The sequence below is a fragment of the Grammomys surdaster genome, unplaced genomic scaffold (assembly GCF_004785775.1).
Source record: "Grammomys surdaster isolate TR1022 unplaced genomic scaffold, NIH_TR_1.0 147, whole genome shotgun sequence".
NCBI classification, from domain to species: domain Eukaryota; kingdom Metazoa; phylum Chordata; class Mammalia; order Rodentia; family Muridae; genus Grammomys; species Grammomys surdaster.
The window spans coordinates 25,163-36,960 of NW_021604605.1; the positions used below are offsets into that span (position 1 = coordinate 25,163).

The 11,798-nt window shown below is 41.9% G+C and overlaps 1 protein-coding gene across 1 annotated transcript; it reads right to left on the reverse strand.

The window, feature by feature from the left end:
• Positions 1-1,719: 1,719 nt before the first annotated feature.
• Positions 1,720-9,776, reverse strand: LOC114619128 (embryonic testis differentiation protein-like). Its single transcript, XM_028764984.1, has 2 exons — positions 9,723-9,776; positions 1,720-2,073 (listed from the first exon to the last, which is right to left on the reverse strand). The coding sequence occupies exon 2, from the start codon at positions 2,031-2,033 to the stop codon at positions 1,851-1,853; it is 183 nt and encodes a 60-aa protein (XP_028620817.1). The 5' UTR covers positions 2,034-2,073; positions 9,723-9,776; the 3' UTR covers positions 1,720-1,850.
• Positions 9,777-11,798: the final 2,022 nt, after the last annotated feature.

The following is an 11,798-nucleotide window of genomic DNA, read 5'->3' on the forward strand; positions in this document are numbered from 1 at the left end:
TCAAATGTCACTTCAGATAAATGGAGTGATGTTTGGAACATGCTTTCATTTTAATGGTTGACCCTCCTGATGTTTCCTTTTTCTCGTTATTAGGTTTGCCCATATCCTCATTCAATCCAGTTCTTGGCTTTCTGTTTCCTGCTGTCATTTTTTCTGTCTTTTAATATACACGCATATACATAATTGATGTTTATTCATTCATATGTGTGATTAAAGAAGAGGAGGGAGTGAATTGGAGAGGGTATCGGGGCAAGGGGCAGACATGGGAAGGCTAGGAGGGAGGAGAAGGTAAAATAATGTCATCCTCTAGCATGGGTGGGGGAAGGGTGGAGAGAGAGTGTGTGTGTGTGTGTGTACTGAGGCTAGAAGAGAGAGTCAGATCTCCTGGGTCTAATGTTATAGGCAGTTGTGAACCATCTGACCTGGGTGCTGTGAATCAAACACAAGTCCTCTGGAAAAACAGCAAATGCTCTTAACCACTGAGCCATCATTCCAAACCCTTCCCATCTGTCATTTCTTTTCTTAAATTTTAACTAAAATATAATAACATCATTTACTCCTCCTCCTCCTTCCTACCCCTCCCATGCCTGCTCTTCTGCCCCTATACCCTCCCCAAACCACTCCCTCCTCTCATAGCCACTGTTACATATCTGTATGAATGGATAAACATAACTATGATTTGTCATTTTTCCTAACATAATATTTTTATTGATTATTTGGGAATTTTACATAGTGCATCTGAATTACACTCACCTCCGAGTCCTCTTAGGTTTGCCCCCCAACCCTTGTGGCTTCCCCCCCACAAAAAAAGGAAAGAAGAAAAAAACTGTCCAATTTGTGTTGCCCATATACTCACTGGAGCATAGTCAAACTTCCAGTACCCAGCTCCCAAAAGAAAACTGAGTCCTTACTCACTTGCAACCTCCACCAGATAATAGAGACCATGTGGATGTTTGTGGTCTGTGCTGTCACCACAAACCATGAGTAAATCCATTACCCATGCTCTCGTTGATTGTAAAGGACAAGGACGCTACTCTTACCATAGTATTGATGACTATAGACTCATAGTTGAGAAAAAGGGACATAGAAGGGTTCTGTGACAACACCTACTCCCACCCTTTGCCCTCCAAAAAAAAAGTAACAGTCTAGACAGATACTGAAGTGTAGCTCTCCACAATTTTTCATTTGTTAATGCTCAATTTCTTACACATTCCCATTCTGAGTTTCTCAGAGTGAATATAATTCGCTCAGCACACCCATTAGTGGATAGAGCTTTTTGAATGGGAGTCATTACATAGTTATAAGCTATATGTCCTTTAGGCAAAGGAATTCTTTCCCATGCATTGCAGTCTGAATCTCTGGGAATAATGATCAGCTCTAGATGGCATATATTATAAAATCCCCACCCAGTCTGCTTTGCTCTCACCACTGTGCCATGTCACCAGGGCAGTCAGTTGGATTTTACAGTGGGATGTGGTGAATATCTCTGTAAAATGGATAGTAAAGAAAGTCTTTGATACTGAATGGCTATATGCCAGAGAGTTATGCATACACAACTCCATTTCAGGCTAGTAACGGAAGAGACATGATATGCAATGCAACCTCCCCATCCTCACTGCATCTGAGATCCTACAAGAAGAATATCAAGATGGATACAATATCCTGCCCAATGCAACCCAAGAAGGCCAAGTGAAGAAACACACAATATACCAAAAGCAGTTGCAATGAAGACTAGTTTAATGGATCTATCATGAGAGTGGCTTGTTAGGTCACTTCTTTTTAAAACATATATTTCAAGTAGACATAAACATGAATTTGGGCAATGGCCACTCTATTCTGGAGAGGACACTTTATTTTACTGTCCAAACCCATTCAAACAAATCCATATCATTTCTGGGCTTCCCCAGCTTCCTGTCAATTAAATAGATCAGAATATTATTGGTGGGCTTCTGGCTTTTTAACTCTTTCGGTGGGACCACCTCTATGTTCTGTTCTGGTGGGCTGGGAACAGCTTCAGGATTTTCATTATCCATGGCTGATATTATCCAAAGGCCTCGAGGCAACGGAGAAAGCCTGAAAAAGAAGATGAAGCCACACAATCAGAGGCCTCTTTATTACCGCCTCCTCCCTTTTTTGTCTGTCAGTTTCTCACGCAATAGTCAAATAAAGTTGCTTTGAGACACAATTTGATTTGCAGTGTCCCTCTTATCATATTCTGCATTATTACATTTTAGGCTAATGTCAGGAGGCAGGAAGCAGCATAGTCCATATCTGAATATTTGAGTACAGGCACTCACTTCCTGGGATTGCTGTGGGTCTACCTTTAGAGCCCAGAAACATGGTATCTTAGTGACAGGAATCACACCTTTTTATCAGCTGCTCGAGGAAGAAACAACAGTGCTTCAGTTAACTCTGTATTTCATCAGCAGACTCAGATTGGCTGCATTCTACCTTAAAATAATTGACTGGTTGAAAGCACTTAACAGTTTACCATCTGACAGGAGCCATAATAGGACAAGCTAATAACTAGCAGGTGATCTTCCTGTGATGATCTGCTTCAGATTATAATATAATCTGTGAAAGATTTGTCTTATTAGACAAGGCCCTAAGAGAATAATTTTAGGAAAGATTCCTGCTATTAATATGCTTTTCCTGTTATTATTAAATATAAATAACAATCACTAGATATTAGCCCACCGCTTTTGAGCAGATCTCTGCAGATCTATGATGTACTGTCTTGTAGTGATGTTATATAGACAAATAGATGACTTCTTAAGTCTTAATGGTGATCCTATTAGAATTCCTAAAATTATATTGGTGATTATTAATCTCTTTTATAGTGGGACTACTATTAGTTCCTTTTCTGATAGTCAAAAACTGCAGTGAGAACTCTGCTAGCCTCCCAAGTGTCACCAGTTAATTGCTCTTAGTAACCAGACTTTCTCCTACTCAGAGCACATTCCAAGAGGTTATAAAACAATTAACCAGAGGTTATAAAAAAAGAAACTGATTTATTATAGGTGCTAGGATAGAAGATAAAATATTGACAGGGTTTATCTATCCAAAACTTCACTAATAACTTATAGTTTTAAACCTTCAGTAAACCTGTGGAGCTGAGACAGGTGATGGATGTTTAGCCAGATAATTACTCCTAATGGACACGCATGTAAACATTCTCTGTTGTAAACTTCTATTTCAATTTGATTTGATTTGATTTTATGTGTGAACTTGTGATGAACATTTTAACATGTGATCATGTATTCTGAAATATGTTTTACGTGCTGAGGACAAAGAGAAGAATAAGAACTGAGCTGAGAAGAACTGAGGAAAGAAGGAACTGAGCTGAGGATAACCTTTTGGTTCTTGTCCCAAAGGCTCATGTTAATATCACAGTATAAAGCACAGTCCAATATTTAAAAGTTCTACAGTCGAATTCTGCCTGCTTCTCTGGAGGCCTGCAAGACCCAGGGACATCACACAGGAGCCTAGCATCACTGTCATCTGAGAAACTTCACCCTATAACTAATGAAAACAGATGCAGAGATGCACAGCCAAGAACTTGGAGAATCTTATTGAAGAGGGGGAGAAAGGATTGAAGGAGCCAGAGAGGTCAAGGCACCACAAGAAAGCCTACAGAATCAATTAATCTGAGCAGGCAGGGGCTCATAGAGACTGAACCACCCGAGGTGGCCCTCAGCATATAAGTAACAGTTGTGCAGCTGGTCTTCATATGGGACTTCTAACAGAAGGATTCGGGGCTGTCTCTGACTACATTGTCTGCCTTTGAATCCCTTTCCCCTAACTAGGCTGCCTTGCCAAATTACAATAGAAAATACACCTAGTCCTACTGCAACTTGTTATACCATGGCTGGTTGATATCCAGGGGAGGCCTCCCTTTTCTGAGGAGAAAGGGAGGACAGGAGGTTGGAGGAGGGAAGATAAGAGGGAGGGACTGGGGCTGAGGGAGATGCAAGCAGGATGTAAAGTAAATAGGAAAAAAAATGAACTAAAAAAATTCCACAGCCTTTATGATTTTTGTTGTTGTTACTTTTATACTTTTATTTATTTATTTATTTATTTATTTATTTATTTATTTATTCCCACTTGCTGTCCCACTTCCAGTTGCCCCCTCCCACAATTCTTCCCTCATCCCCCCCACCACCATTCTCCTCTTCGAGGGTGGCACTTCAAGTCTCTTGTCAGTTCCTCCCCACATAATAGAAGGTCTTACTAGGGGCACTCAAAACAGGCCTAGAGATTTCAGGACAACAAGACTAGGCCGCTTCAGACAGAAAAGGCTTCCCGATCTGGCATAAAACATAAAGTCAGCTCATTATTTTGGGGTGGGATGGAGACTGTAATGTTTTAAGGGAGGAAAAATAAGAGTCAGAGGAATAGGTAAAGCAAACAAAATGGATTTCCCAAAAATGTGCCTCCAGCACAAACTTGGAAGAGTCTCCCCCTTGGCCCAGCAAGGTTCTGCTAGACATCTTAATTCAAATGGGATCTGAATTGTTTGTTCATGCACCAATGGCCCACCCTCCTGAACATGAAGAGAAACTGTAACCATATCTTTGACTGTTGTAGAACTTCTGCTCTGTGGAAAATAGCTTCTCTAACTGTAATATAAAATCCTGGGTTCAAACTGCCTATGCTCCCCAGTCGAGTGAGGCAAGTAAGTTTCCATCACTGGCACAGGATTGGGTGCAGTTATCCAGAATGTACCCACAGGATATCACTAGGCTTATCTACAAGGTTAAATGGTTGTCCTGAACTCTGAATCTAAGCAGCCATCTGCAGCCATCTGAGTTCTACCACAGTCCTCTAACTTGGTCCTAAAGACCCACTTCTATGAGCCCTCCTCTTTCTGCCTGAAACCAAAACAAAAAACAAAACAAAACAAAACAAAACAAAAAACCACTTTCCCCTCTCATCAGGAAGTAGCCAGTTGTTACTGCTCCCATCTCCAATGGCAGTGGGTATCAATTCCTGATCTCTGAGAGAGGGGAAGAGAAGAGGATCAGGGGAACTGGAACTGACTTAGAAAACAGGAACTGGCCCCTTAAGAGAGGTTGCTCCTTGCAGTAGTTAAAGGCTGTGACTATTACAAAGTGCTAATATCTAGAGGGCAGTAAAATGAGGGAGAAGAGGAAGAGGGCTAGAAAGGGCAGAGTCCCAGGGAGCCTAACAGGAGTCTAACACAGAGTCTTCAGGAAGATTCCCATCTCTGGGGCTCTTCCCATTCCCTTGATGGGAGCTGTATTTCTGTCTTAATAAGATTTGCTGATTTTGTTCTTGTTTCTCTCTCTTGTTGGTGCTTCTCCACCTTCTGTGCCCCATGAATTTCAACTGTAGTTTTCACTTTGGGGTAATAGCCACTTGTTCTCTGTGTCTGTGACCCCAGGATCTCCTGTTGCTTTTGCTTTCTGGCAGCAGTTGCTTTCATGGTCCCTGCATCTGCAGCCCTTGAGAGCTCCACCTGTCCCTTCACTTTCCTTTTGTTAGTGGCTATAACCTCCCTCTAGTCTGTTGACTTAGCTTTCTCTGCATGGGTCTTATTTTTAGCATGTACAATTCTTCATCTGTCCCATGGAACAAACTTGGTGGAACCCCTAACTGCCAACCCCTCGCCTAAGATGCCTGTGACATTGGTAATAAGGTATTAGAGGGGAATGTGAACCTCTGCTAACACACAGCTTCTTGTGACCTAGAACCCGTGTTCTGAGTCCTTACTTCTTGGACACGATGTCTGGGTTGTTAACTCTCACCATAACTCTGTTGTGTAGAAATCTACTATGTGAGTAGTCAAGGATGAGAAGAAGAGAAGAGTGGACTTGGGGGTGTCCAGGTTGTGTCATCCTTGAACCCCTGTCTTATCCATCACATCTCGGGCCTTGGCCTACAAGATCTTATCTACTGTGTCTTGTGAAATTGTGTCTCATGCTACACTCAGCCCCCAGTGATTCCTCACCACTTAGCCCCACAGGGATGGTTTGTTTTTTTTTTTTTTTTTGGTTTTTTTTACTTTTTGAGATAGGGTTTCTCTGTGTAGCCTTGACTGTCCTAGAACTCACTCTGTAGACCAGGCTGCCCTTGAACTCAGAGGTCTGCCTGCTCCTGCCTTCTAAGAGCTGATATTAAAGGTGTAGGTCACCACCACTTCCTGGGTCCCCCAGGAATCTATCTGCTACATGTTTTTGTGACTCAAATAGCATAAAGGCATGTCTCAAATGAGGGGGAGGAAACTTGAGTGTACTCGCTATATGAGTGGACTTAGACTGGAACTATGCGTTCTGTCCTCCCATAATTACTTGTGAAGTTGACTGATAGCTGAAGGAATATGATATTAGAATCCAGACCAAACTGTTACTCAGGCCACAATAACCACAGAGGTCCTTGTCCTCTCACAGTTGTGAATAGGCACTCCACTGAGGCACTGTCTGTGGATCTTTAGCTAACAGATGGCTAGGTGACTGGCTTTCTCATCTGGGGAAATGAGCTTATATGAAAGAGATTATTGGTGGCTACACAGCCTGCTCCCTACCCCGTTTTCTGCCTCCTGCCTGAGAATCAGAGTCTAGATGCAGGCTCAAGTTGTAAAACCACCCCCATGCTCATAATGTTATAAGAGACTTCCATTTCTGCTCCTGAAAGCCTCTGACATGCTGTTTTCTGGCTGTCTGTCCAGGGCATCAATAACTTGTTTATTTTTTGAGACAAGGTTTCACTATGTAGCCCTGGCTGGCCTGTGACTCACTGTGCATACCAGGCTGGCTTTGATCATACAGAAATATGCCTATCTCTGCCCCTCAAGTGCTGGAATTAACATGTGTGTGCCATCGTACCTGAGTAATAACCTTTGTAATAAACTTCTTACCCCCAAACAATCCATCTCAGTGTCCCCTTAATCCCTAACATCTGAGAGTCTTCAAGAACAATTGAGAGAAATGTGTTGCTGTGGAAAACTATTCCCACCTTACTGGATTCCTCCAGACCCAATGCCAGTCTCTGATGACCCACATGATACTAATCATAATTCATATCACAGGTAATCTTTCAAAGGTACAGTTGCTCCACAGTTCTCCCCTTGTCTTTGAGATGCTTAGAAAGTTAAGAAAGTGTGATGACAGGAGCTGTGTTATGACGCAAGAGCCCACTCTCAATAGGTGAGGGAAGAAAGTTCATGGTAAAAATCTGAAGTTGCTCATCTGTGTTGACATGAAGACAGAAGCTACAATCAAAATGAGAATGATGGGATAACACAGCAAGGCCTAGAACATGAAGAAGATGCATATCTTAGCTATTATTCTATTGCTGTGAGTAAACACCATGACCAAGGCAACTTATAGTCAAAAAGCATTTCACTGGGGGGGGGGGGAGAGAGAGAGAGAGAGAGAGAGAGAGAGAGAAAGAGAGAGAGAGAGAGAACCTGTTGGACTTTTGAAAACCTCAAAGCCCATCCCCTGGTGACACATCTCCTCCAACAAGACCATATCACTCAATTATTACTAAGGAGCCCATCAACTGAAAAGCAAACATTCAATAAATGAGCTTATAGGGGACATTATTATTCAAATCACCACCACACTAATTAAGAAAGCTTATACTTGGGTATGAGATAAGAGGAAGGACAGGGCTTTGGGCCAGTAATAGAAGACCAGTTTACTCCCTCTACCCAGAAAGTCTCTGAGGAACAATATAGTCTCCTCCTCCTCCTCCTCCTCCTCCTCCTCCTCCTCCTCCTCCTCCTTCTTCGGGTTGGGTTCAAGATAAGATTCCTCTGTGTATCCCTAGCTGTCCTGGAAACCCCTCTGTAGTTTAGGCTGAGACCAGGCTTGCCTTGAACACAAAGACCCACTTGCCTCTGTCTCTCAAGTGCTAGAATTAAAAATGTGGACAACTACCACCCAGCTTTATCTTCTTGTTCCTAATGTAGTTAATTATAACAAACTAAACTGGAAGTAAGAACTGAAGAACTAGGATTTAGATCCCTGATGAGCTGACAGACAGGAAAAGGGCCACAGGTAGATAATAAAGATGACAAACTTCTGGCTTCTTCCTCACCCTCCTCATGGAAACAAAGGCTTGGCAGCTTAAAAGAAAGGCATAGTAGGCATCTTCTCCTGTCAGAGAGGTCCCTGACAGCAGAGTGGTCCAGGCTGGACCATGACACATTTACTCAAAGCAGTGGACCTATCAGCTTCCTTTTCTTCATTTACATTGACCAACTCTATAAATTATGGGGAAAGGCCTTACATTTAAGCCTACTAAATACCCGTACAACCCCCAGGCCTTCAGGATAGGTCTGACTTCAGCTTCCTCACACCCCCTACTTTTCAGGGGAGGTCTTTGTCTTTGTTTGTGTATGTGTGTACATCTCTATATGTGATTGTGTGAATGTTTATGTGTGTATGCTTTTTCACCTTTAATAAAGGTAGTTTTCATCTGTTCACTTTATCTGCTATGTCTGAGATTCTCTGTGATCCTGCCTGTCTGAAAAATCTCTGCTTGAGATTTTTTTTAACTGCCTCTCAATTCTTTAACTGCAAGAGAAAACAAACCAAATGCAGACTGCTGGAAGGTACCAGGATGGCTTCTAAGAAGCTTCTGCTTAAGAGGGCATCTGACACCCCTATAGTTGAGGGGCCAAATATGATATAATCAAGAAACAGCACAGCAACATCTTGGCAGCTATGATAGAGTTAGCTCTCTGCTGAGGTAAAACCCCAAGCGGGTTATGTAAATCTGAGACCGAAAAGAACTTAGTAAAATACAAGATACCTTCAAGTTCAGAGGGTAGTAAAGTTGGCCAAATATCAAGGTCAATAATTAACAAAGGTACTCAGTGATAGATAGGAGGGGCTTTAACTACCCCTAACAAGATGGGCAGTATTGGAACAGAAACTGGGCCACGAGGCCATGTATAGAGCATAAGGACCCCACACTAGCTTGATCTATGATAGCCCACAGAATTAGCTGATCTTGGCAGAGATTACCACAACTTTTGTCCAGTTTCTGCCATGGTCCTATAAAAATCCCTAGACAAAGGAGCTCGATGACTTTTCCGTTCTTGGAAACCCTTCCTACTTTAAGGAGTTACCTAACTTTCCATCCACCTTTTTTTTCTTTCTTTCTTTCTTTCTTTCTTTCTTTCTTTCTTTCTTTCTTTTTTTTTTTTTTTTTTTTTTTGGTTTTTCAAGACAGGGTTTCTCTGTGTAGCCCTGACTGTCCTGGAACTCACTCTGTAGACCAGGCTGGCCTCGAACTCAGAAATCAGCCTGCCTCTGCCTCTCAAGTGCTGGGATTAAAGGCGTGTGCCACCACCACCCGGCTCCATCCGTCTTTTACTTCTTAAATAATTCTTCTTAATAAAGCCTGTCTCTGCTTTGCATACTCCTACAAGAGTCTGCACCTTTGATTTTCATTTACATGAGACAAGGAACTCAGAGCCACTGTCTCAGGTTAACTTCAATGGCTTCCAGACCTGGTACCTTCCTGAGAGACAGGCCTGGGTTTAGTCCATTGGGGGCGTATCAAAAGGTCCTGTCACACTTTTAAAAACACGCATCAGCTGAAAGACTTCCTAGTTTATTCTAATCACTCCTCAATGAGGCATTCACAATGAGATATGCTGTCAATTCTATGCAAGCAAGGAAGATAGGCCCTGTTCTGTCTAGGAGCCAGCGAGATCATTTCTGGGTTTCCATCTCCAATAAGCTTACCTTGGCTCTGGGTGTCCGTCTGCACCTGTAGTCCTGTTGTGCAGTGAGAAAAGAAGCAGTATGGGCAAACCTCAGAGTTTCAGAATCTCCATCTGGGAAAGAGGGATGCAGGAGCTAAATTTATCCTTTTCAGAATGTAGGATATCAGCTCTAGGGCTGCAAGTTTCCTGTACCCCTCGCTTTACATCCACTCCCTTTCACACACAAAGAAACACAGTAGCTGAGGAACTCAGGGAAAACTTGCTTATCAATAGCCACTGTTCCTGTGCTAACATATTTTTTCCCTCTGTAGCACTTCTCCATAACTATGGCTTATCAGTTTAGATTGGTTTTGGTCCGCCCTCGATTGTTGTTAGTGATTTCTGATAGTTTCTTGTATGGTTTAGGCTTAACCTCCAACTCACAATCCCTCTCCAGCATCCTTCCTGGAGTTTTTTTTTATTTCTGGATGTTGGGGGTTAAGTCCAGGGGTTTGTGCTTGTAAGGGCTCTACCACCAACCTATATCACAGGCCTTACATAATGCCCCACATCCAAGCATAGTTCCTCGTGCTTATATCTCTTGCAAAAGTGGAAGCAAGAGGCTTAGGAGATCAAGATCAGCTACATAGTGAGCCTGGCCTGGAATGCCTAGGGCATTGGAGAAATGGCTCAGTGGTTAATTAAGATCATATACTGTTCTTACAGAAGACCCAAGCTCCAGTAGATCCTAACTCGTTTCTGAGAGCCCAAAAGGTCAATTCCAAGCACCCACAGCTCAAAACTGTCCTTCACTCCAGCTCCAGAGAATCTAACACTTCTGGCTTCCCCTGGTTTCCTCTGCTAACTGCACTCATGTGCACAGATAAAAATATACACGCACAATTTAAAACTTAATAAAAGTATATTTTTAAAAGGAAGCGAGGTGACAGATGGCTGAGTGGGTAATGGGCTTGCCACAAAGCCTGACAACCTGAATTGTTCCCCCAGGATGCATACAATGGAAGGAGAAAAACACTTTGCCAGGTTGTATTTTGACCTCTATGCTTGTGCTGTGGCATATGAAAATCTCATCTCAGTCTCACTCAAAATAAATTAATAAAGGTAAAAAATTGAAATAAAGAAGGAGAGAGCATGCTAGGTTTGTGATACTTGAGAATTGGAGGGAGGAATTGGGGTTCCTGGAGGGATTGGGAGGAAGGACTTAGGGGTAAATATGTTAAAGACACACTATTTACATATATGAAATTTCTAAAGGAAGAAAATGAATAGAATGTCACAAAAGAATATTTAGTATTTGAAAAGTCCTTCACAAGATTTTGTTACAAAGTAGAAACAAGATATTGTGCAGCTAAGTATATACTTTAAATTTTTAATTATATCAAAATAAATGCAAAATAATGTAAAGAAACTAACACAGTATTTTTAATGTTTATCCAAGGTAGCATATGAATTTGATCTTTGGTTTACATGTATTATGAAAAGGTTGCACGCTGTTGTTACAGAAGCTATTAAATTTTCTAAACTTGTGCAGTTCTGCCATCTGGTGGCTAAACTAGAGATTACCTTTTTAAACACCTTGTTATTAATTTGTGTGTGTGTGTGTGTGTGTGTGTGTGTGTGTATGTGTGTGTGTATGTGTGTGTAATATAATCATACACATAAACACATGTGCTGCATGTCCTCCCTGGAGGTCAGAGGATAACTATGAGTTGGTTTTCTCCTTCCACAATGTAGATCCCAGAAATTGAACTCAGATCATCAGGGTTGGTTGGCAAGCAGGTACCTTTGCCCACAGAGCCATCTTGCTGGCCATGGAACTGTCTAATTGTAGTCTGAGGTACAGATGCTGTAATCCAGATTGCAGAGCAGATACCACAGAGGGAATAACCCCAAGTAGGGCATTCAAACTTTACATGTATTTAGGATAAGTAGCTCTGACTATATCCTAGAAGAGAAGTAGTTTAGAATTCTAATTGCTACATTTACAATACTACACATGGTGACAATATGCCAGCTCCTTTAAAGTTTTTCTTCTTCTTCTTCTTCTTCTTCTTCTTCTTCTTCTTCTTCTTCTTCTTCTTCTTCTTCTTCTTCT

What these genes read in the sequence shown, in the direction of transcription:
- LOC114619128 (XM_028764984.1), bottom strand. Translation starts at nt 2,033, where the DNA reads ATGGATAATGAAAATCCTGAAGCTGTTCCCAGCCCACCAGAACAGAAC.